The sequence below is a fragment of the Mytilus edulis genome, chromosome 10 (assembly GCF_963676685.1).
Source record: "Mytilus edulis chromosome 10, xbMytEdul2.2, whole genome shotgun sequence".
Taxonomy (NCBI): Eukaryota; Metazoa; Mollusca; class Bivalvia; order Mytilida; family Mytilidae; genus Mytilus; species Mytilus edulis.
The window spans coordinates 53,170,114-53,197,519 of NC_092353.1; the positions used below are offsets into that span (position 1 = coordinate 53,170,114).

The 27,406-nt window shown below is 31.6% G+C and overlaps 2 protein-coding genes across 4 annotated transcripts in view; one reads left to right on the forward strand and one right to left on the reverse strand.

Moving 5' to 3' along the window:
- Positions 1-27,406, reverse strand: part of LOC139491473 (E3 ubiquitin-protein ligase Mdm2-like) — a 105,730-nt gene that overhangs the window by 17,356 nt on the left and 60,968 nt on the right. Inside the window, exon 1 of one of the 2 annotated variants that reach the window (XM_071279181.1) lies at positions 518-625. The exons of the other annotated variant lie outside the window; for it this stretch is intronic. The gene's annotated coding sequence lies outside the window, so the exon portion shown is untranslated. Of the gene's footprint in view, positions 1-517; positions 626-27,406 lie in introns of those variants that run through there. 2 annotated transcript variants of the gene reach the window in all.
- On the forward strand, positions 626-26,201 carry LOC139491475 (uncharacterized). Of its 2 annotated transcripts, none has more exons than XM_071279185.1 (9): positions 626-737; positions 8,662-8,825; positions 12,743-12,858; positions 14,518-14,587; positions 15,932-16,048; positions 16,554-16,647; positions 21,162-21,250; positions 23,109-23,219; positions 25,823-26,201. In XM_071279185.1, the coding sequence occupies exons 2-9, from the start codon at positions 8,676-8,678 to the stop codon at positions 25,997-25,999; spliced, it is 924 nt and encodes a 307-aa protein (XP_071135286.1). In that variant the 5' UTR covers positions 626-737; positions 8,662-8,675; the 3' UTR covers positions 26,000-26,201. The 2 variants fall into 2 exon arrangements, with proteins under 2 accessions (XP_071135286.1, XP_071135287.1); XM_071279186.1 differs by having other exon boundaries at positions 639-692.

A 27,406-nucleotide genomic window follows, 5' to 3' on the forward strand; every position in this document is an offset into this window, starting at 1 on the left:
TGTTATTAATAAAGAATTAATGAAATTTCCAACTTTCAATGTGCAATAAATAACTTATTTTTTCCATAAAAGAATAAGACAGAATATTTAAAATTTCTATAAAGAGCAACTGTACCTGTCATTTTCATTTCTTTTGGAACACCAATACAATTAAAAAAATAATTTATAAATACTTGTAACATAAATTAATAAATTAAATAAATCACAAAAAAATCTGCTAGTGCTGTTCAAGTGATCATTCGGTGAAATAATGGGGTTTATATATTTATTGTTAAACATATGGTACAAGTGACAACAGATGGCATCATGTTTAATTTAAAATCATGTCATTTTCAGATAAGGAGAAACGTGTCTGTACAAGAAACAGTCGTACGCAGTATGAGTGTAAAGGGACTGTAAAAAATAATTTGTTTTTATCGGCATATAATTTAGACATCTTCTGGTATTAAAAAATTCATATAGTTTATGAAGGTCCTATATCCTAAAATATGTTTAGTTCTGTAACTGGTTAGCATACTTCATTCGATTGCAGCACTTGGTGAATCTAAGTTTTTTGTAAAGTTTTGCCGAACGTGTCTGAACATGTTTACCATTTTCCAGCATGTGCTTCCGGTTTACTATATTTAGAATGTTCAAAACGAGATTCCGCGGGAATCTACTTTCATTTTCATTTCAAAAGGGAAAAGACTATGGTATGTAAGCTAAGTTGTAATAGTAATGGTGATCATTTATATAAGGTAAAAATGACACAATTTAACAAACAATAAACAGTTTAAAATCTGATATGTTAGCACCAAAAAGAATAATAGTTTTTAAAACAAATAAGACAGCATGCATTGACACTGTCGATGACAGTAAAGTTGTTATAGAATAGAATAAAATAGAATAGAATATTTTTTATTTCCCAAAATACAGGGCCCATAAAGGGCATAAAATCAGATACAATTGATTTACATAATTGGTGACCCAATTTTCAGTTTTCCTTTTTATCAGTGTGATCATTTGAACCCAAATTGATTAGATTAACTGTACAATCAGAGACATTTATATAATACAACGGCCAGATCTCTTTAGGTAATAGAGTCTTTATTAAGTATTAAAAGTACTCGAGGTAATGGGGAATGTTTAAGCAAAAATTAACTGTTTCAGTGGTAAATTTAACATAATTAATTAAATTATTTGAGTTCATACATAATTATTTATTTCAATGTCATTTTGATTTTGATTTGTATTATTTGTATTATTGAAAAAGAGACATAAGGCCAGGATTTTTTAATTTGTTGGTTTACGGATCCGCCGACCCGATTTTGCCGATTTCCAAAATAAAAATAAAATCGAATTTTCAGGCTTTTTTTTATTCTCGCCGACCCTAACAAATGCATTATCCCTGAAAAAAAATTAAAATATCCTTTTTTATGAAATGCAATGCATTAATCACTAACAGAAGTCAAGTGATGACACTTTCTGTTGTGAAAAATGAGACTTTCAGTTTACGTTTCTAAAAATAGACAAATCAATTATTAATGACCTTGAAATGTCGTTTGCGCAAATAATTTTGCGGAACGAAACCTCTGTTTAAAACCAATTACACAATAAGTTCGTTTCCCTTATTTGTCACCAGTCCGTAAGATGCATGTTCTCATATAAATAGACTTGTCCAAATGTGGACAGGTGGAAGTTTAAGACATCAAGTTAAAATACTGAATTTTAACAAATCATTTGATATTTTCTTGTTTTACAGATAATAAAAAAATATCGTCCATTTGGATAAAAAACGGGAATGCATGACAACAGATTATTTAACCTGATATTCTCGTTTTTCCAGTGGACGAGTCTATTACGTTTTTGACACGTGTGTTGAAACTTATTTTCGTACGACGTTTTTACTTTTTTTTCTTTATCAGTTTTCGTGCTTATTATTTTTCACCAAGTTTTGATTAAAAGCTAAGTCAAATAACTGACGTGAATCTGTTTTTCTTGTTTGTGAAATGACGATTTAATTTCGTCTTTGTCAGTGTACCCCCCCTTTTTTTTACGGGAAATTATTAGACAATGTCATGCGATGTTTACAGCTGAGCAATAATATTTCATCAAACTAAAATTTAAGAACGATGAAAAAATAGTATGACAAACATATTATTAGAAAGGTGAAATATATTTTTATTTTGCATATGTTTTCTGTCTTGAAAGATCTTTTTTTTTCTTTTTTTTCCCGACCGACCGACCCGACTTTTTCATGGAGAAAATCCGTAAACCAACAAATTTAAAAACCGTGGCCTAATTTGATATTGAATTAAAAAAAAACTATATTTAACACTTAATGAATTGTTACAATCAGAGTTCATTTTATTTGATATTTTCATAATGGGTTTCTATTAAATATACACCTGTCTCGGAGACATAATTTCACAGTGTGACATGTATATTAGGCTTGAATTATTCGATGGTCAGGTAAATCACAACCTGTTAAAAAGAGTTTTACTCGACACCTGGTACACAAGAAGTTGTTACACCACAGGTGTCCAAACTCTTTCCGAAAATACTTTTTACAAAATGTAAAATTAATTAATGAGTAGAAAAAAAACTTAATTTGTTTTTTTATTTACCGTTAATCATGATCGACTTTGTCTTATATTCATAATTTGTATAGATCATTAAAAAATGATTACTTTTTTTGTTCATTATTAATTGGGCTTGTATGACGTTGTTTTTTATGATTGTCGGTAAATTTGTTTCTAAGTGTGTTTTTCGAAAGTTACATTATGAGCTTGCATTGAGTTTCTTTTTTATGATTGTCGGTTAATTTATGGTTTCTCCTTTTCATGGATTGTGTATTTAGGACTTACATTTAAAGATTATTTAATAGAAAATGGCAATATAAGTCTCACTTTTGACCTCTAATATAAAGAGATTAAACCATATTTTAAGTGTAAGGAACTGCTAAATATGGACCATAATTTGGTATTCGGCCTTTGGTTTCTTTTTGTATCCTTTTTTATAAGTTCTAAAACTTTAACTTTTATTCTGTGGGTTGTGTTGGTGTTAGAATAGTATTAATGGAACAATTGAGTTTTTCAAGAAAAAAATAATACATTTTGATTCACCGTTTACGTGACAGGAAACCAAACAGGAAACCAATCTTTATTTTCTTTATTTTGCACAATATATTTCAAAAGACATAAATGAACACCATTACTATAGTGTTACTTGCTTCATGTTCATATTTAAAATCTATTTTCAATGTTAAATTTAAAGTTTTTTTTAAACGCGACAGGAAACCATAAGAAACCGAAAGCATTTTTTTAGTTTTATTTTATTGCAAAATCTGCTTAAAATAATCTGAACAGTATACTTTTTCTTAAAATCCATCTTAAATGTAACAGTATTATAAAACTCCTAAATATGTGCTTGTTTTGAAAACAATTAGTACAATTTATTCAGAAATTTCCATATTTTCTTCATTGATACAGGATACCATAATCGTTGTATCTTGATGTTTTAGTCAAAAAAATGTATTTATATTTGGTTTTGAAATTCCAGTTATATACAACTTATTCCAAATCATTGGCAATGTAAAATTCTTTAAATCCAGTAAAGAAAAAAACTTTTAACTTGGAATTAAAATCTTTAAAATAGGCACCATGTGATACTTGTGACCTGTACACCATCTACATGGTTTCCACTTTTTAACCTACTTTAGTGGGCTAAAATCAATAAAGTACTTCCTTTCAAGTCATGCATGGTAAAAGTTTACTTCGCCTTTGACAAGTTTATTGCGTTTCTGAAAAGTGTTTGCAGAACATGAATAAAAAAAAATAATTAAAAATTGTGACAAAGATACCAACTTTGTACATTCCAAGTGTAACGGTATATTAACATGTATTTTTTATTAAATTATCTTTATTCACCTAAAATATCCAGTAATATTTACTGCTGAAGCAAAATCAATCTAACGAGCATCGGCACAATGATAAGAGACGTAATGTCTATTGAATTTTCCAAGGACCCTTTACATCGTTATCAGGAAACAAAGTGTGTTATAACGTCTGTCAAATCTGTTATCGATTTTGTCAAGTCATTGGGCATTTATTTTCACACAAGATCGTATGTAACATTATGCACATAGGAAAAATAATAGACCCCCGGCGCAATCTCTTTGAAAATTGTATTTTCCTTTTTTAAACAAGACGAAACAAGTCTACAGATAATGTTTGCTAACATCCCGTTGGAAACAAAAACAATGTTTAGACCTAGTATTTCATACATCCGGCCGTAAGGGCGTGATCACATGTTAGTCACATGTTTCACGTATGACCGGAAATGATTAGAACTTAACGACAAAAACAATTTTAATAAAAAAAAGGAAATAACTGGACTTCTGTTTCGTTTGAAATGTAACGCATAACGATAACGTCATTTTCTAACTTAATTATTATGAAGAACAAAACTAGAATGTAAATCATCTCTGATTTACCTGTTTGAACATCTCGCGAGAGTTCATATTTACATATTGTTATAAAGAATTCTATTACAACAAAGCAGATTACATCATCTAAAATTTGCGTTACGAAATTGGAAACCAAAGTAACGCTAGTGTTCTTACACCTGCTACAGAAATACTTATAGTTCTCGGCATTTTCTTCTGACTATTCTTATTGGTCGATGTTCTTAATAATTTGAAAGCAAAAGTTACGAATTTGCCGGTGACGATTATCTATAAATCAGTCAGCGTTATGCACTTCGGAAGTGAAAAGTAACGGGAGAAACGACACAAAAATACGGTCATATAATCTTTAAAATTTGTTAATTTCAATTTTTTTTCTAGGGAAGAGTAGCATACACTTGTATGTTGATAAAAATAAAGGCATCTTTAGATGTAGTTACAACTTTTCTTACAGTAATACACATTTTTATCACTTTTCTATAGTTATAGGAAACGAGCCCAATAGCAAATTATGGTCCATATACGATAAAAACTCACAGCTTCAGGTATTGCTACCTTTTCATGTAAAGATTTTTGTAAGAAGAAACATTTTACTATGTTATACTTAATGTTAACTTGGCAAGTTGACTTCAAAGCATACACCAGTTTAAATGCCATATTGATATCTAAATGTTTCAAAATGTACTGTACATGTTTCCCTTCTTTTTTTTAACTTTTGGACTAGTTAAAATCTCCTTTTAGTTTTGAAACAGACATGCACATGTGTAAATAGTTTTACAACTATTTGACTTGATTTGTTATTTAATACATTTTTTCTTTTTCTTTATACAACATTGTACAAACTGCACGAAACTGTGTCTACCTTATTTGTTGATTAGGCTGTTTTAATTGATGGTTGCCTAACGTCCAGTTGCAAATATTTCATATTTTTTATATATTTTTGTGCGAGTGTATGACATTTCTTTTCTGTACAGTATATTCAATATAATATTTAACTCTCCACAATAAACCAAACAACACAGACATTAACAGCTTTAGGTAACTATAAGGCTCTTAGCAATGAGTAAAATTCATACTGCACTGTCAACTATACAAGGTCTATTTATGAAAAAGGTTTAACAATTCAAACAAGAAAACTAACGGCCCGATTTATGTACTAAATAATAACAAAAAAATCCGAATATGATATAAAGCAACAAACCATAAGTAAATTACAAGCTCCTTACTTTGGAAAGGCACGAACATTATAAAGGCATGATAATAGATTTCACCATTATCACAAGCCGTACAATTTTATGTTCTTGTTTTTTTTTTATTGTTATGTTTTTTCCAACAGTAAGCAGATCTATAAAACCTATAAACCAATTAGTTTGGTGTGGCTTTTGGATAAACCAAATTACATCTGTAAAAAAACACTGACATACATCCCAGTATTCTGAAATGAAAAGGACCAGTCAGACTGAGAATTAGAACATGTATTTATGTATACAATATATCTAGACTATCACTACATATGATTCCATCCTTATTGCCCTTTATAGTCAATTTTTAACCATTTTTCGTAAATCTAAGTAATCTTTTACAAAAATCTTCTCCTCTGAAACTACTGGGCCAAATACTTCCAAACTTTAACTGAATGTTCCTTAGGGTATCTAGTTTGTAAATTGTATCCGAAGTTGTGATCTATCAACAAACATGGTCGCCATTGCTAAAAATAGAACATAGGGGTCAAATGCAGTTTTTGGCTTATAACTCAAAAACCAAAGCATTTAGAGCAAATCTGACATGGGATAATATTGTTTTTCAGGTCAAGATCTATCTGCCCTGAAATTTTCAGATGAATCAGACAACCTGTTGTTGGGTTACTGCCCCTGAATTGGTAATTTTAAAGAAATTTTGCTGTTTTTGGTTATTATCTTGAATATTATTATAGATAGAGATAAACTGTAAACAGCATTAATGTTCAGCAAAGTAAGATTTACAAATAAGTCAACATGACGGAAATGGTCAGTTGACCCCTTTAGGAGTTATTGCCCTTTATAGTCAATTTTTAACCATTTTTCGTAAATCTTAATAATCTTTTACAAAAATCTTCTCCTCTGAAACTACTGGGCCAAATACTTCCAAACTTTAACTGAATGTTCCTTAGGGTATCTAGTTTGTAAATTGTATCTGAAGTTATGATCTATCAACAAACATGGTCGCCATTGCTAAAAATAGAACATAGGGGTCAAATGCAGTTTTTGGCTTATAACTCAAAAACCAAAGCATTTAGAGCAAATCTGACGTTCGGTAATATTGTTTATCAGGTCAAGATCTATCTGCCCTGCAATTTTCAGATGAATCAGACAACCTGTTGTTGGGTTGCTGCCCCTGAATTGATAATTTTAAGGAAATTTTGCTGTTTTTGTTTATTATCTTGAATATAATTATAGTTAGAAATAAATTGTAAACAGCAATAATGTTCAGCAAAGTAAGATCTTCAATTAAGTCAATTTGACCAAAATTGTCAATTGACCCCTTAAGGAGTTATTGCCCTTTAAAGACTTTTTTCACAATTTGTTCATCATGTTGACTTACTTTAAAAAATCTTCTCCTTTGAAACTACTGTATCAATTTCAGCCAAACTTAGGCTAAATGAGTTTCAGAGTATCTAGTATAAATTTTATATTTTATTTCCTTGTATGTCAAGAAACATAGCTCCTATGGCTAAAATAGAACATAGGAGAAAATGATTGTTTTTTTTGGCTTTTGAAGAAAATAGGACGATCCAAAAAACATTTAAATAAATTGAAAAGCCAAAATAATCATTGATGAGAGATTTAACCAAAAGAATTAAGGTGAGCGATTCAGGCTCTTGAGAGCCTCTTGTTTTTATTCATGTTCTGCAAACACTTTTCAGAAACGCAATAAACTTGTCAAAGGAGAAGTTAACTTTTACCATGCATGACTTCAAAGGAAGTACTTTATTAATTTTAGCCCACTTAAGTAGGTTAAAATGTGGAAACCATGTAGATGGTGTTCAGGTCACAAATATCACATGGTGCCTATTTTAAAGATTTTAATTCCAAGATAAAAGTTTTTTTCTTTACTGGATTTAAAAATTTTTACTTTGCCAATGATTTGGAATAAATTGTATATAACTGGAATTTCAAAACCAAATATAAATACATTTTTTGGCTAAAACATCAAGATACAACGATTATCATGATTATGGTATCTTGTATCAATGAAGAAAATAGGGAAATTTCTGAATAAATTGTACTAACTGTTTTCAAAACAAGCACATAGTTAGGAGGTTTATAATACTGTTACATTAAAGATGGATTTTAAGAAAAAGTATACTGTTCAGATTATTTTAAGCAGATTTTGCAATAAAATAAAACTAAAAAAATGCTTTCGGTTTCTTGTGGTTTCCTGTCGCGTTTAAAAAAACCCTTTAATTTAACATTGAAAATAGATTTTAAATATTAACATGAAGCAAGTAACACTAGTAATGGTGTTCATTTATGTCTTTTGAAATATATTGTGCAAAATAAAGAAAATAAAGATTGGTTTCCTGTTTGGTTTCCTGTCACGTAAACGGTGAATCAAAATGTATTAATTTTTTCTTGAAAAACTCAATTGTTCCATTAATACTATTCTAACACCAACACAACCCACAGATTAAAAGTTGAAGTTTTAGAACTTATAAAAAAGGATACAAAAAGAAACTGAATACCAAATTATGGTCCATATACGAAAACAGTATCATTTGAACGGGATAACAATCGAGAGTAGAATAACACTATAAAATTGTATTTTAATCGTAAATTTCTAAGTTTTATGAAAAAAAATGGTGGGCCACACCGGTTCTATGGCAATATAGAGGGGAAGCTGAATGGACCAAATTTAAATTGGTCTGCATTTGATTATTATCATCATCTCAGCACATTATAGTATAATCAAATTGGTAGAACTAGTTAGATGTATTTTTTGAATATACTTACATGCTTTAGCTGTGAAAACAATCGACATAAACGAGAAAACAAATCTTTAAGCGTATCGTCTTTCCTAACAACAATGGCGGAATTTTCTCATCTTCATCCCAGGTCACATATAATCCCAATCACGTCCGGTCTCACGTGATTTCATTTATCGTTACTTGGATTATATGTCTCTGGTACAATGTAGCAATCTTTTTTTGAAGTGTTTTGATTATATTTTTAATATTTCAGAAATTTAAAGCAATATGACAACAATCCCTGTAATTGATTTCCAGCTTCATGCTGTGGGAAAGGAAGGTTGTGTTGACTTGGACAACCTTGCCTCAGAAATGTGTCAAGCACTAGAGGGAATAGGATTCTGCTATCTGAAAAATCATGGCATCTCTGAGGAAATTGTAAGTAATGATGCAGGGTGGATCCAGCCATTTTCAAAAGGGGGGTTCCGAAACCAGGATAAGTGGGGGGGGGAGGTGTCCAACTATATGTCCCCATTCAAATGCATTGATCGGCCAAAAAAGGGGGGGTTCCAACCCCTGGATCCGCCAAGGTGTTGTATCATAGTTCAGATGAGATATTAACAGCTGAATCTTCCACAAAAAGTACCGGTAGTACTGTAAATTTCATTTTTATCGTTGTTACTTTTTTGCTGGATTAAAGAAAAATGCATTACTTGTAATTTTGATTTTGTCATGTTTGTTGTTTTAAAAGTCTGCATCCAAGACAAATAGAAAATTTCTACTACATTGAATATTTAAATTGCATGGGCAGCACCCCTGAAATCCACAAAAAATGGTATTCTATTAATAATGCTTTCCATATATACATGATAGTATCTTTCCTATATTAATTTATCATATATTATCTGTAACCTGCAAATTACTCAACCCTAGCTGATGTGAAATCTTATGCTATCTCCCACTTACATTTTAACACAGCTTAAAAAATTGAAAACAACATGTTCATGATGTTTAATAATTTCAATGCATCCAAAGCGCTTTTCTGGATTTACCTTCATCAGGAACGCTCATAGCCAAACATTTGAAATCCGAGGATGTATAAGTACCGAAACCATTGACATGATTGAAGAGCTTTATGACAAAAATACCTAAAATTGATAACCGGTAAATTGATAGCCAATTTCAACTAAAGTCAACTTTTCCTGAGGGAGTTAAAACCTTAGTTTCTTAATAATTTCAAAATCTATAAACGAACAATTTTAGAAAAGTTTGTTAAATCATGTCAGTACTGAAGTACTCAAGGATGTACTTAGGTGAGGTTTTGGAATTTGTGTCAAATGTTTGGACTCCTTGGTGTTTTTCCATACAATATATACAATATAAAATATTTTGCCCCATAACACCCATTTATTTTTTTTCATATAAGACTTAATAGCTCATGAGAGGTTATTTACCAAAATTTTAGAAGATTCTTAATTTTCTTTCTTTTGTTTTGAGACCCAAATAATACCAATGCAAATATAAGGTGAAAGTCCGATTCAGCCTTTTCCCACCATATTTTAAATCTCAAATATCTTGAAAAGGAGGTCCATGACCTATCAATCGGCGTTTTACGTTTCCGCAAATTGGCATTACTTATCCGGAAAAAAAAGATGACGTTTCCGGAAAACAAAGTTTACGTTTCCGCAAATAAAGATCTTACTTTTCCGGGAAAAAAGTAACTATTCCGGAAAAAATAAAATTATTGCTTTTCCGCAAATAATTGAGGAACACCTGTTGATCGAAAGCAAAGCCATAATAAACAATAAATATTAAGTAAGTCAAACGTCATCATAACATGCAAGTAAAATTCATCATTTAAATCTATGAAAACGTATGTTCAAAAGTCAGCACTAATCAGAAATATCTTGATATGAGTTCATAAGTCAGTTCTGGTAGAATATTTGTAGCCAACACGCCGCACAACGTCCACAGTAGTACATTCATCGTTTACAAGTTTTGTATTTTGTTCAAGAAGGTAGTCCATCTTCTCCTTTTCACATTTCCAAACGGGTGCTTTTACAGTTAGAGTTCTCATCTTTATGTAAGATGTTGTTAATGCAGTTTCAATAACACATCGATAAAAACAAAAATGTTAGGATGGCTAGCGTAAAACTGCTCGTTCAAGTGGGCATGAAAAGACTCGGCACTATTCGTGTTTTCGTAACAGCAGTATGCATTACACATTCAAAGTCATTATGAACTACCTCGGGCTGTAGAGTTATTCTTGGGGTAGTGCACACATCAATAAGCCGATCCAACAGTTTCGTGTAACATTCCTCGGATTTAAGTGAAAGTAACGCAAATACAAGACGAATGTAGTTACCATTTTTACATTCATGTATCGAATAAACTGAGTTGGTAGAAAATTTTCGGACAGGATTTAAATGTGCCATCTATGAAAATATCAGTCATTTCATTACATAGACATACCAAGTTGGTGAAACATGAAAGTATAACGATTCCCGAATCAAAATCATTGACTAATTAAAAGTAAAAATAAGTTTCAGTTTTGTTAGGGAGCTACCATTTGATTTTTATGGGGGGGCTAGGATGAAATTTGAAAAAAATAGGCAGGACAGGAGTTTTGAGTAAAAAAAAAGGCAGGATGAGCAACTTGGTAAAAAAAAAAGTCAGGATGACAATTTGTGTAAAAAAAGTCAGGATAACTAGTAAAAAAAAAGGCAGGATCGAATAGAGTAAAAAATAAAAAGGCAGGACAGAGATTACAACTAAAAAAAAAAGCAGGACACAATTTTTCATCCTAGCCCCCCCATAAAAATCAAATGGTAGCTCCCTTAGTGTTCAAATCTATTTGTCTTAATGTCTCTTGAATTTCTAATCTACATTTAGGTAATTTTGGAAACTGCTTTCGCCTGTCTCTGTATAAGGATATATCAACATTTTTTAAGTCAATATATATTCAAATATTTATAATTTACCAGGTAAATTTCTGGAAAAGTAATAAATACAAATTGCGGAAACGTATACTTTAAATTTGCGGAAACGTAGCATTGGGACTTTGAAAAATTAGCGGAAATGCAATACGCCCCTATCAATATTTTTAGCTTATCTTTATCCTTAATTGATGCTCTACCAGCTTATAGTATCAATTTTAATTTCTTAAGGTAGCACAATACAAAGATTTTATAACTCCAACTCCCAAGTTTTAAAATGCTGTAACTTTCTTAATAATGCTTGAAAATTTATAAAATTGGTAGTTTTGGATAGCTAACAGATTACTCTTTCAAATTAATGCAAGGCCACGGTTTTTAAATTTGTTGGTTTACGGATTTTCTCCATGAAAAAGTCGGGTCGGTCGGTCGGGAAAAAAAAGAAAAAAAAAGATCTTTCAAGACAGAAAACATATGCAAAATAAAAATATATTTCACCTTTCTAATAATATGTTTGTCATACTATTTTTTCATCGTTCTTAAATTTTAGTTTGATGAAATATTATTGCTCAGCTGTAAACATCGCATGACATTGTCTAATAATTTCCCGTAAAAAAAAGGGGGGGTACACTGACAAAGACGAAATTAAATCGTCATTTCACAAACAAGAAAAACAGATTCACGTCAGTTATTTGACTTAGCTTTTAATCAAAACTTGGTGAAAAATAATAAGCACGAAAACTGATAAAGAAAAAAAAGTAAAAACGTCGTACGAAAATAAGTTTCAACACACGTGTCAAAAACGTAATAGACTCGTCCACTGGAAAAACGAGAATATCAGGTTAAATAATCTGTTGTCATGCATTCCCGTTTTTTATCCAAATGGACGATATTTTTTTATTATCTGTAAAACAAGAAAATATCAAATGATTTGTTAAAATTCAGTATTTTAACTTGATGTCTTAAACTTCCACCTGTCCACATTTGGACAAGTCTATTTATATGAGAACATGCATCTTACGGACTGGTGACAAATAAGGGAAACGAACTTATTGTGTAATTGGTTTTAAACAGAGGTTTCGTTCCGCAAAATTATTTGCGCAAACGACATTTCAAGGTCATTAATAATTGATTTGTCTATTTTTAGAAACGTAAACTGAAAGTCTCATTTTTCACAACAGAAAGTGTCATCACTTGACTTCTGTTAGTGATTAATGCATTGCATTTCATAAAAAAGGATATTTTAATTTTTTTTCAGGGATAATGCATTTGTTAGGGTCGGCGAGAATAAAAAAAAGCCTGAAAATTCGATTTTATTTTTATTTTGGAAATCGGCAAAATCGGGTCGGCGGATCCGTAAACCAACAAATTAAAAAATCCTGGCCTTATTTTTCTTTTATCAGTTTTTTTTTCATTTTTCAGATAAATGAAGCATTCAGCTCATCAAAAGACTTCTTTTCACAGCCTGTGAACGAAAAAGAAAAGTTTGCCAGATCACATAACTATAATTTTGGTTGGGTTGGACTAGAAGTTGAAAAGTAAAATATATATATATATTATTAACTTGCATACTGCATGTATTTAAGTCTTTGTTTTGCCTCTTAGCACATATTGCAAAGATGGCCACCAATCATTTCTGTTTTCCTCTTTTTTTGCCCTGTTGTAGGTGATGGGGGTATTAATTGGTACCTTTGACAGTCTGTCTTTCTGTTTTTCATCTTTCCATCTTCCTGTCTTTTTTTATTTCCTTCCTTCCGTCTTGCAGTCTGTCTGTACTTGCCATTTTGTTTGTTTGAAGCTGGAGCAGTGGCATTTGTATTCTCATCTGCAGTCTTATTGCGGACCTGTTTTTGTATTGTTATGAGTTACAATTTATGACTAAAATCAGCAAAGACCCATTGAAACAACATTTGATACAAAAAATTAAGAATACTTTTAGATATTTGGATGATATATTGGCTCTCAATAATGACGACTTCAGTATTTATATTAAAGAAATTTATCCTGTTGAACTTACTTTAGATAAAGCTAATACTAGCAATGACCTGCCCTTTCCTCGATCTTGATATCTATATCATTAACGGGAAGCTTAATACAAAAATTTATGATGAAAGAGATGATTTTTCATTTCCTATCGTTAATTATCCATTTTTAGATGGGGACGTTCCCTTGTCACCATCTTATGGTGTTTATATATCTCAACTTGTACAATTCACTTGTGTATGTAACAACGTATTAGATTTTAGCGAGAGAAATGTGACCAGGGTTTTCGATATCACAAACTAGTCAAAACATCTACTAAATTTTATCATCAGTATAAGGAGATCATTCGTAAATATAACTCAACATGCAGACATCTTATACTTTCAGGTATTTCATTTTATTTCACATCCAATCTTTTATGGTAATATTCTTTACAAAGCACAAAAATGTTAGTATTCACCTTAAAAGCTAACGAAACCTTTAAACAGACTTATTAGAAGGGATATAGTTACGATACTGTTGTCAGGTCATTAAAAATTGCATATTTTGGCTTTAATATTGATTCACTTATAGGGTATTTGCATCGGAATTAAACACATTTATTCTAAAACCAGTTGTTGGCATGACACGGGTTATCCGCCAGTTCTTCTCATATATTTCATGATGGTATAATACTTTACTCTGAACAGGAGGGATTGTGCCTGATATTCATATGATGAAAAAAAACCGAGAATCGAGAAACACCTATGATCCACATCAACAATTGACAACCACTGAACATCTGAGTGAGGTTCCATGTATTTGAGAAATTTGCATTGAATCAATATTATATATCTATAGATACTAAAATGTCAAAAAGTGCAAAACCCTGAATAATTTGGAACAGTCAGTTGTAATTATATGATAAATTTTGATGTTACAAAAACTTTCACTGGCCGACCGTGGGCACCTGTGCCCACCCTAGCTATAATCTCTTTTTTTGTAAAAATAGTGATTACAAATGCTTATCTGCTTTTTTCAATTGACTGTACTTGCCAGTCTTTTGATTAAACAAAAGAAATCACATGCCCACTCCTATGGGTGGGCAGAGTGGACAAGGAAGAAATTTTGCCCACCAGGTGCCCACTCCCATGGGGGGCCGGTGGACAAAGCAAAATCCACCTGAGCTGTAGTGTATGTATTATTGTATTGTGACAGTATGATTTGAATTGTAGATTAAACCCAGAAAGACCTGTGGGAGACTATAAAGAGGTTTGGAATATGACCCTAGAGGACCTTCCTTTGGTATGACAGATTTACATTCTCTTCAAATGCTCTTCTTGGTTGATATCTTTTTAGTTCACCTGGCCCAAAGGGCAAAGTGAGCTTTTCTCATCACTTTATCTCTGTCTGTCGTAGTCGTCCGTCGTCGTTCACTTTTACAAAAATCTTCTCCTCTGAAACTACTGGGTCAAATTTAATCAAACTTGGCCACAATCATCATTGTGGTATCTAGTTTAATAAAATGTGTCTGATGACCCAGCCAACCAACCAAGATGACCGCCATGGCTAAAAATAGAACAAAGGGGTAAAATGCAGATTTTGGCTTATATCTCTAAAACCAAAGCATTTAGAGCAAATCTGACATGGGGTATAATTGTTTATCAGGTCAAGATCTATCTGCCCTGAAATTTTCAGATGAATGTGATAGGTAATTTTAAGAAAATTTGGCAGTTTTTGGTTATTATCTTCAATTTTATTATATACAGAGATAAACTGTACACAGCAAAAATGTACAGCAAATTAACACCTACAAATTAATCAACATGATTAAAATGGTCAATTGACCTCTTAAGGAGTTATTGCCCTTTATAGTATTTTTTTTAAATTTTCATAAATTTTGTAAATTTTTACTAAAATGTTTTCCACTGTAGCTACTGGACCAAGTTCATTATAGATAAAGATAATTGTAAGCTGCAAGAATGTTCAGTAAAGTAAGATCTCTAAACACATCACCATCACCAAAGCACAATTTTGTCATGAATCCATAGATCTGTGTCCTTTGTTTAATATGCACATAGACCAAGATGAGCGACACAGGCTCCTTAGAGCCTCTAGTTTCTATAGATTGTACTGTTGGTTTTCCTGTTTGAATGGTTTTACACTAGTAATTTTTGGGGCCTTAAATTATAGCTCGCTGTTCAGTGAGGGGGAGGACAGGGGGATACCCTTCTCCCTTCTCCCACCCCTCTTCTCCTTTCTCCTACCCCGTTCTCCTTTCTCCCATTAGAATAAAACATCTCCTTTTGAGATATTTTTTCTTGAAATATTAGAAAAAAATTTAAAAGGAGAGATATTTTATTTTTTCTCCTTTCTCCAACTTTTTCTCCTTTCTCCCAGCCTTCCTCTCCTTTCTCCTTTCTCCTACCCTCTTTCTCCCTGTCTCCCTTACCCCTGTCCTCCCCCTCTTCAGTGTGAGCCAAGGGTCAGAGTTGAAAACCATGCTTTGACCTTTAATGGTTTACTTTTACAAACTGTGACTTTGATGGAGTGTTGTCTTTTTGGCATTGGTACCACATCTGCTTATATCTAAATAATCACTTTTTTAAATCGATAAGATTACCTGAATTTTTTTAATTTATGTTTTAGGAATGGCCTTCTGAAAAAGTTCCTAATTTTAAGCCATCTATGCAGAAATTATATGAGATGTGTACAGATTTGTCAAAGAGAATATTTGATGTCATTTCAGTTGGTCTAAAACTAGATGTATGTATCAATATCTTTTGAATAATGTTTGTTAATGAAGAGCGAAAGATTCAAACTCATAGATTAAAAAATTATTGATTATAAAAATAAACTGACAAAGCCATGGCTAAAAAGACAAATGTATTGTTGAAACTTATAAAATATTTTTTTTTGTGGAATGAGGGGAAAAATATTTTTCTTGATATTAGATTTCCTGGTTTTGCAGAGGTCTGCATAAATATTAAAACATAGATATTACAAGAATGTGTCCGTAGTACATGGATGCCCCACTCACACTATCATTTTCTATGTTCAGTGGAAAGTAAAGTAAAGTAATTTGTAAATAAATCTGCATGTGGCTCTCTTTTGTTACCTTCATTTATGTTAAAAATGTACTGTTTAAACAAGTTTAGAAAACAGCTCAATATAATGTTATATTCTAAACATAGATCACATATTTGTCAAATCTTGAAATATAAATCAAAATTGATTATTTAATTTCTTCTTTCTTATATTTCTAAATTAGGAACAAAAATTTCTTCAAAACTGCCACAAAAATATTGGAATCGCAGAAAACAAGACAACTCTCAGGTCATTATTTTATCCTGCTCTCCAAGAAGGTAATGATTAGTTTAAAAAAACAGGTAGTTTTGATTGGCAAGAAGATTTAAAGAATATGAACAATAAATTTGAAGTGTCTTCAACTTTTGTGACTATGGAAAAATAAAATAGAAGGAATTGGGATTCCTGTGTTTATGCAGATGTATCAGGGTCTGGATGAGGGGTTCTTTATTTCTTTATTCTTCAATTTTTTGGGCATTTTTTCTCTACCAGTATTCTTTATTTATTCATAAAATTGAGAAAGGAAATGGGGAATCCCATTATTCTCTGTTCTTTTATATTTTTGCACACCATTATTATCCATTCATGATTAATTTTGCCTACTTTTTAGTTCACCTGGCCCAGAGGGCCAAGTGAGCTTTTCTCATCACTTTTCGTCCGGCGTCCGTCGTCCAGCGTCGGTCGTCCAGCTTCCGGCGTCCGGCGTCCGTAAACTTTTACAAAAATCTTCTTCTCTGAAACTACTGGGCCAAATTTAACCAAACCATGGCTAAAAATAGAACATAGGGTTAAAATGTAGATTTTGGCTTATAGCTCTGAAACCAAAGCATTTAAAGCAATTCTTACAAGGTGTTAACTTGTTTACTGTGGATTCATTTATTTTCGTGGGTATCAATTTTCGTGGATAGAGAAAAAAAAGACTTTTCGTGGTATACGTAAATTCGTGGATCGCTGATTACATTAACAAAAAAATAGATACTTAATTCGTGGATTTCTTTTTGATTTAGGAGATCATATAACCTCCTTGGTTTGATCAATAATAAAACAAAACAAAAAAGAAGGAATTAATTGAAAAAGTTTTGAATTGTCAAAATCCTCGCTTGGTCATTCTAGGTTAAAGTGTTCATTGATAACTTCGATTACAATAATTGACAGAGACAACTAATTATTTGTTTGTTTTACAATTTATAAATTATTGTCTGAATTCTATAAGGCATTCAAAACTTTACGAGTGAAAGCTCATTTCCCTAATCACGATATGATAAACAGTTATATAAGTATAAGGTGTGAAAATAAATGTTCCTGTCATAAACAATATTACCTACGCGCAATATCCCCGTACTTAATCCTATTGATTTTTAATCACTGGTAAACCAAACTATGACACGGTAATTAACAACTTGCAGTTATTTTCCATGAACAGTTTTAATCAATTTTAAAAAATAAATTATCACTGATATTCGATATATTTATAATAAATTTAATCAAAATACTTGTATCTTCTTTCAATAAAAAAACATGTGTTATGTTACAATGTTTATCGCTAGTCAACACTATACTAGAACTGCAAAACATAACCGGAACTAAACATCCGACTCCATACACATTTCTTGGGATTATTCTTCGTTGAATTCTTAAATTCGTGGTTCGCTGTGACCCACGAAACCCACGAAAATTGGTATACCACGAATAAAAATGAATCCACAGTATCTAGTAAATATCTATCTGCCCTGAAATTTTCAGATGAATTGGACAACTGGTTGTTGGGTTGCTGCCCCCCAATTGGTAATTTTTAAAGAAATTTAACTGTTTTTGGTTATTATCTTGAATACTATTATAGATAGAGATAAATTGTACACAGCAATAATGTTCAGCAAATTAAGATCTACAAATAAGTCAACATTACCAAAATGGTCAGTTGACCCCTTAAGGAGTTATTGCCCTTTATAGTCATTTTTTAACATTTTTCATTAATTTGGTAAATTTTGGTAAGTTTTTACAAAGTTTTTTCCTCTGTAACTAAAGGTCCAAGTTCATTACAGATAGAGAAAATTGTAAGTAACAAAAATGATCTGTAAAGTATGATCTACAAACACATCACCATCACCAAAACACAATTTTGTGATGAATCCATCTGTTTCGTTTGTTTAATATGCACATAAACCAAGGTGAGCGACACAGGCTCTTTAGAGCCTCTAGTTTCTTTAATTATTAGTTCTGCTCATTTTCTCTATTGTTTTTATTTGCACACCATATTTTTTTTAATTATGATTCCAGAAAATCTTTTATAACCTTAACTAAATTTGTGTGTTTTCATTTTGCATACTTGATAAAAAAACATGTAAACTTGACGATAATTATAATCATATATAAAATTGCATATAGGTTGCATTTCTGTAAATATTGAAAATGCAATTTCCCATAGGACAGTAGGAACTCCTTTTACGGCTAAAACTGTACCACTTTTACTATGAAATTTTGAAAAAATCTTATCCTAGAATTGAAAGTTCATATGCACTACAATTTTTTTCAAAGGTCAAAATATAGGGCTGTGCGGCATATATTCAACGTTTATATGCCCTGAACTTTTCAGAGTTTTAACACTAATTTTCTTAACCACCCTTACCTCGAATGAAGGGTTACCACAGATTAAATGCACATGTATATTTACTGGTAACATTCCCAAGTTATGTCTCTATGAGATGGGACACAGAGAGCATAACTGGGAACCAGTATGTAAACAAAATTAATTTTCTATGAATATTCTAAATCTCCCCAAAAGAGGCGTGGTTAGAGAAACAGCTGTTTTTACAAAGTGAAACCTACATATGGCTAAAAGTTATTTGAAAAACAATGTGTTTAACATATTTCAAGTTGAGGTAAATACATCCTTTTTATTTGTTTAATTTACTGTTAAATGATGGTAGGAAATCCTGTAAGAGATGAAGGCACACTGAAAAGTAAACATTATTTTCCCCCAGAGAATATATCAAATAGCATGAATAGTGATCGCTTAAAAATTAATAAGTTAAAAAATTTTCAATTTGGACTGTTGCCTCAAGACACGTCAGAGGGTTTCTTATTTTCATTACACTCATATTGAATTTTGAAACAAACTCATATACTAAATTAGGGCTTGAAACATCACCTGTTTAATACTGAAGTTAAAATGAGGCTTGACATTTTCAGAATTCCTATGGTCATATAGGATCAGTGAGTTTTTATGCCCTACTGTGGGGCATTATGTTTTTTTCGGTCTGTGTGTCCTTTGTGTGTATGTCTATCCGTCCGTCAGTCCCAATTCAGGCGAAAGTTTTGGGTCAAGTTAGTATTTGATGTAGTTGGGAGTCCCATCAAATTTAAACTTAGTACACATGTTCCCTATCTTATGATCTTTCTAATTTAAATGACAAATTAGAGTTTTTAACCCAAATTTATGTCCACGGACCTATAAGAAAATAATAGTGAGAGTGAAGCATCAATATACTATGAACACATTCTTGTTGCTCTTGAGGTTTGAATTGGCATTTTAGAAATTACAAGACTATAGTTTCATATAAATACTGGTAGATATAGATTAATGTTAGTTTAAACATATTTATTTAGAGTGGATTAATAATTGGGAAACAAGTTATTGCAATTTATATTTAATCCCTTTACACTTTGCCGAGAACAAGTGCTGCCTTGTAGCAGCATTAGCCTGCTCTTTTTTTTATATGCAAGAGATATTGCTCTTTCTTCACATGGGCAGGCCATTTAGTGTCCTCTTCCGACAGACTAATTTACCTATAGTTTACCAATGAAATGAAGATGCGCAAGTAGAACAAACAGTTGGAAGCAATTGTAACAATTTTACACACAAATGTAATGGTCATTCATGTAGAAGTAATGAATCCCTCCAAGCAATAAATTAATTGGGGAGCTCAATATTCTGACCCTACTCCTTCTTCTGTGTATAAGCTTCCTATAGACAGGAACACCTCTAATAATATTAGAGTATATACAAGTAATTTTGTGTAGAATTTTTGATTTTGTTTTATATGTACCGCATACTATGTGGAAGGTTTTTATTATATATTTTTTGTTGTGACTTTTAAAGTTATACATACAGATATTGCTTTTAATTTGTTTATTATTATAAGCTTATCATATTTACATGTGTGCGTGTCATGCATGTTAATGACAATAATATTATAAAAATAATAGATGCTTATATGGGTATACGTATAATTTACATATGTTTCCATACATTACCTGCGAATCGGCCTTAGATTGTTCCCTTTGTTTTGTCCACCCTCACTCAACATGCTTAAGTTTTCATGAAATTTTTTATTAAGAAATTTAATTATCAAGCTGTTATGAACATTTAGCATAAAATGCACTTGGAATACATTCATTTATTCAAGAACATTGTACATAAATAATCCAGAACATATATGAAAATTTAAAATCTTGCCCAGGTTAATTTTATTCTTACTGACATGCCAAATGTATGAATAACAAATCAGTTGTTGGTCCTTCACCTCTACATCCGAGTTCTATGGATTCATCATTATTTGTTGGATACCAATTTCTTGGATTTAGTGGGTCTAGGCCTTGGGAACCGTAAGTTTATCTATTAATTGAATTACAAATTTTCCATAGGAACTTAAGCAAAATAAAATATCTATAATTATGCCAGTTTTCTCAATCTACAAAAAATGGTACCCACTAAACATGCTAAAATAAGTTAATCCACAGTAATGTTAAGGAGAGTGCTTTAGTGTTGTTCTTATTTTCTTTTTGTTCACAGTGATGAAAGAAGGACAAGTAAGATGTGGTGAACATTCCGATTATGGCTCTTTGACATTGTTATTCCAAGATCAGATTGGTGGGTTAGAGGTGAGAATTCATAATTTATTTTGGGGTAAAGATTGCATGAAATGCAATCAAAACCATATTTTATTAACTTGAAATCTAAATCTTCCAAGGCTTATTGCTACCCTTTTAATACACAAAATATAGTGTATTCTATCCATGAACATTGTCAGAAATTTATGGATGTAATATATGGTTAGATATCAAAGACACAAAATGATGTTTCGCTTGTCAAGAAAATTCAGAACTTTTCCAGGTGCATCTGTTCAGCAATTTAAATGATGTCATTGTTAAAGTCATCTTTAGAAATTAGAATTATCTCCCATTGTCCAGAATTGTAGTTGAAACACCCACAACCAATGCTTTATAAAATGAAATATTTAACTTTTCTTCCTGTCGATAAATTAAAGCAATCTTTACCATTCACTAAAATTGAGAAAGGAAATGGGGAATGTGTCAAAGCGACAACAACCCGACCATACAGCTGACAACAGCCGAAGGCCACCAATGGGTCTTCAATGTAGCAAGAAACTCCCGTACCCTTAGGGGTCCTTCAGCTAGCCCCTTGAAAAATATGTATTCTAGTACAGTGATAATGGACTTCATACTAAACTCCGAATTATCATTGATTATACACAAGAAACTAAAATTAAAAATCATACAAGACTAACAAAGGCCAGAGGATCCTGACTTGGGACAGGCGCAAAATTGTGGCGGGGTTAAACATGTTTATGAGATCTAAACCCTCCCCCTATACCTCTAGCCAATGTAGAAAAGTAATCGCATAACAATACGCACATTAAAATTCAATTCAAGAGAAGTCCGAGTCAGAAGATGAATACAAGAACTTTGATTATCTTATAGTCAATGAGATCCATATATTTAAAGTTTAATACAGGTCAAAACCTAAACAAGACGGTAACTGTTGTAAAATTGATATTCCATTTAGTATTCAATTTGGAAGCACTGGGGTTTCATTATATATTTGCTCTAGATTGTGTTTAATAACCAAAGAGTTTGATACAATTAAATAAAATAAGCATTCAAAATATTTGTAAATCCAGATTTTAAAACAATGTAATTCTTGAACAAGAAATAGTAAAATCAATGGACTATTTTCTGACTTTTGACTTCAGGTTCTATAATTTTCGATACATTTTTTGTGTAGGTCACCTACTCTGTGTTCAGGACATTCTTGTACTTGGTCAATTAGGAGCAACCAAAGGAAGAAAATCAAATATATAATCCGTGCGACTTAGGGGGAAAGTTTACTGTTTTGTTTTCGGATGATTAATTCATAGATATAGGAAGATGTGGTATGAGTATAGAAAGCATTTAAAAGTAAACTTTCCCTTAAAATTTTACCTATTGAAATCTTGAATTTACTTATTTGCGTTGCTCTTGCTTGACCTGGCTAGTACCAGGATGTCCTACCACAGAGAATGTAACCTCTTGCTTGACCGAGTACCAAAGAGAAGGTAACATGTCAAAATAACACATATTCTGAAGTCAAAAGTAGGTAATATGCAAAATGGTCTATTAGTTATCATCCTTTACATATTCACAAGGCAAAAGTTATTAGAAAAGTTTTTACAATATCTTTTACATTTTTGCTTCATATTGTGTATCATAGTTCATCCGTAATCATGTTGATAGTGAGTACGCAAGAAATTATGAAAACTTCTACCTAATAAAAATTTTCCCATTCTGATATGTCGCTCAACTAGGTTACAGGATTTGACCTCTCTATCAGGTTTCATTAGATTCTTGATGCACAACATATTAGTACAGGAGCTATTCAAGGATTTAATTTTAATTAGATTGTGAAACCTTGAATCTGTTGTCAGGAAAAATGAAAAGATATATACCATTCTATTTTAAGGTTATGAACTGTGACGACCAATATGTACCTGCAACCCCAATACCAGGCACTGTTGTAGTAAATATCGGTGACCTGATGCAAAGATGGACAGCTGATAAATTGAAGGCTACCGTAAGAACTAACATTAAAATTATAACTTAAAAAATGGAAGAATTAAATGAAGTAGCATCTCAACAATACATGCTTTAAGAGAGCTGTGGTGTAGTGGTCAGCGCATAGCTATTAACACAAAGTTTCCTGGTTCAATTTCCGTTCTGGGAGAAAATTTTAGGTTCTCCATTGATTCCATTTGCAAGTATGGTCTTGAGAAACTTTGATAGTCCCTTGGAAGGGGACGATAAATGGCTGACCCATGTTAAGAGAGAGAGCCATATCTCTTGCATGTAAAAGACACCCTTGTAGATTTTGAAAAAGAGCAGCAAAATGCTGGTACAAGGCAGCACTTGCACCCACAAAGTGGAAAGGATTTAATATATTAAAGTTGCAATATCTTGTTTCCCAATCTACTAAAAATAAATATGTTTAAACTAACAATACATGTTTTTCTTCATTTGTACCCTGACATGTGTAGCCATGCCTATAATTTGTTAAAATAGTCAGGTTCAAATAGCTGTTTCTTTTGTATACAGCTGTTGAACTAATATAGATGTTGAATAAAAGGTCATCCATGTCTCATTTAAAAATTTTTAAGATATATAAGCTCAAGAAGCAAATTAATTTTTTAAGCTACTCGTTTCACAAAAATCTATGATAAATGGGACGATTTCAACTTCCCAATTTTCAATTTCCCATTTCTCAGCAGTAACATACCCTCTGCCCCTTCATATGGTGTCTACATATCTCAAAATCGTTATGCTCGTTCATGTTCACACTATACAGACTTCATATACAGGAGTTTGCTCTTAACGCAGAAACTGCTCCAACAAAGTTATGAGGAGGACAGATTAAAAATGACACTCCGTAAACTTAACGGACACCATCACGAATTGGTTGATCCATATGATGTGTCTTTGTCCAAACTAACTAAGGACATTTTTACAACATGTTAGATTGTGGTTTGATCTTTTAATTACCAAACATGACTTATTCCCGATTGTGACTGTTTTGCTGAGTGTGGTTTCGCATTGCTATAAGATGTGTCATGGTACTTTTCTATCCGAAATTCATGTATTTTGTTTTGATGTAATATTTGTTATTCTCCTCAGATTTTGTCCTATGTCTTATCCTTTGTAGTTGTAAATCTTATTTTTTTCTGTTGTATTCATGTGTTATAGTAGAGATACTAATTATTAATCATCCAGTTCATTTAGTAGATTTTAGTTTGGTTCAACTAAATTTATATGATATATTTAGTTTACATTTTGATTTAGAAGATATACCAACATAGCTAGATAATAAATTAATTATCTAATTACTTCCACAATTTGATATTAATTAGTATTGTAATTGTCATTGTTATTATTAAATGTTATATCAACATTACAAACCTAATCTTGAATTCTATCCTAATTCTATCCTATTTTAATTTTTTTTTGGGGGGGAGGATTTTTAGAAATTCAAATGTGACGTTACTTAAATTTGTACATCTATTGAACTGACTAACGCTGGTTTAGGTTATTTATCTATCGGTTTTTATTTTGTAGCTAGTCACCAATTTTATCATTTATATATATAAAAAAAAGAAGATGTGGTATGATTGCCAATGAGACAACAAGAGAACAAAATGACACAGACATTAACAACTTTGTACTTATATCTATTATATAGTCATTTCATAAAAATTTACTGTTTGCAAAAGTATGAACTATTCTAAATGATAAGGATATTCTTATCCCAGGCAGAAAACCCTAGCAGTATTTGGCACAACTTTTTGGAACTTTTGGTCCTCAATGCTCTTCAACTTTGTACTTTTTTTGGCTTTCAAACTTTTTCATCAGAGCGTCACTGGTTAGTCTTGTGTGGATGAAACCTGCGTCTGGCGTATTACATTTTAAACCTGGCACCTTTTGTTAGCTATTATTCATGTGTTTCTCTGTTCTATATGTTCCCCCATTTATTTGTATGGTAGTCCTATCATGTAATGTTGTCATTTTAATACGTTATTTCACATTGCCATAAATACGGGAGGTTTGGTTAGCCACAAAACCAGGTTCAACCCACCATCTTTTTTTTTATTAAAATGTCCTATACCAAGTCAAGAAAATGGCCATTGTTATATTAAAGTTCGTTTCTGTGTGTGTTACATTTTAATGTTGTGTTTCTGTTGTGTCGTAGTTCTCCTCTTGTATTTGTTGTGTTTCCCTCAGTTTTATTTTTTAACCGGATTTATTTTTTTCTCAATCGATTTATGAATTTCGAACAACAGTATACTACTGTTTCCTTTATTTACAATTAAAATAAATTGTACGGTACTCTGAAATGAGTTTTTCTAGTCTTAAGATATTTTAGTGAAAAGAGCCACAAAACAGTGACCTTCAGGGTTAGCGCTATAAAACCAGGTTTAATCCACCATTTTCTACATTTGAAAATGCCTGTACTAAGTCAGGAATATGACAGGTCTTGTCCATTCGTTTTTGATGTGTTTTGTTATTAGATTTTGCCATGTGATTATGGACTTTCCGAATTGATTTTCCTCTAAGTTCAGTATTTTTGTGATTTTACTCTTCACTGTTTGAAACTTATTTTTACCCTGTTCTGAAATTTATTCTTTTCAGAAACATCGAGTGCTGAATCCAAGTAATGAACAACAGAGAAGTCAGAATAGACAATCAATAGCATTTTTTGCTCATCCAGACGATAAGTTAATGATTGAATGTTTAGACAAATCTAATAAATATGAACCTATCAGTAGCATTGACTACCTGAATTCAAGATTTAAAGCAACATACTGAAATGTACCATAATACATATTATATATGTGATTTATTCTTATTTATCAATCATATATTTTAATTTTTAACATTTGACTTATAATGGTTTACTTTTACAAATTGTGACTTGGATGGAGAGTTGTCTCATTGGCACTCATATCACTTTGTCTTGTATCTATATGAATGTATTAGATGTAAGCCTCTCATATAAAGGTAATTTATTTTTCGTTTCACTTGATCTTTAAAAGAGCCATCAGTTTGTTGACAGGAAAAGGGTTTCAAATTCCAGATGCAGTAAATGGTTAAACAAAGTTACCAGGATTATAATTTAGTACGCCAGATGCGTGTTTCGTCTAATATAAGACTCATCAGTGACGATCATATCGAAATATTTATAAAGCCTAACAAGTACAAAGTTGAAGAGCATTGAAGATCCAAATACAGTAACACTATAATAAGATGATTTGTAGTAATGGATTTGGAAAAAAATCTTAATTGCATCTATTTTTCTGTCACCAAATTGATACCTTTTCACTGCTTTAGTATGGCAAAATGAATAAACTCATTTATAAAATAAAAATTCCTTATTAGTACTGCATCTTTTAAGATAAGTTGAGATCTGCAAGTGCTATTTTATGTAGTGTTTGTGTCACCTGTGACAAAAGTTGCAGTATATGAAACATAGATATTACTATCCAGCTTCAGCGGTTTAAACTATTTATTCAAAGCTTTATATTTCAGAAGGTAGAACACCTGGATGCTTTATAATTTATATCTAGATACCTTATATTATGACGTTTCTGTCTGTGATATGTCCTATGACCTTGACCTCATTTTCATAGTTCAGCAATGCTTGAAAAAGAATTTGATTTTGTTTTGTCTTGTGAAAGTTCTCACTTACTATAAGTGAAAGGGAAACCATATTTAGCATATGGGCTCTTTGCAATGTCTTCATATCTGTCAGTAAGAGTACACCTGACATCGGCCTCCTTTCACGGATCAGGTTGAAGTTACATGATTCGGTCCTTTCAAAAACACTATGAGCAGCTTATCAGCCGTGACAGTGGTGTATGGAATGACTATAATGAGTACATGTCAGTTTGGCAGGTTTCATCTGACCTCACACTCATTTTCATGGATCATTGATTAATGTTAAGTTTTTGTGCTTTGTTCTGTTTTTTCAAGTACCTTATTAAATCAACTGATGAACTATATTTGATGTATGGAATGCATGTAAAGTGTATGTGTCTGTCTGGCATTTATCCTCTGACCTTGACCTCATTTTCGTGTCCATTGGTCAATGTTATTTTTTTTTATACTTCAAAAATGTGGTCTTTTTTCTAGTATTTTAGCAATAGGTAAACTTTTTTTTGTGACGAATTGGTTTTTAGTTGTGTATATGTCCATCAGGCATGAATTATCTGAAAA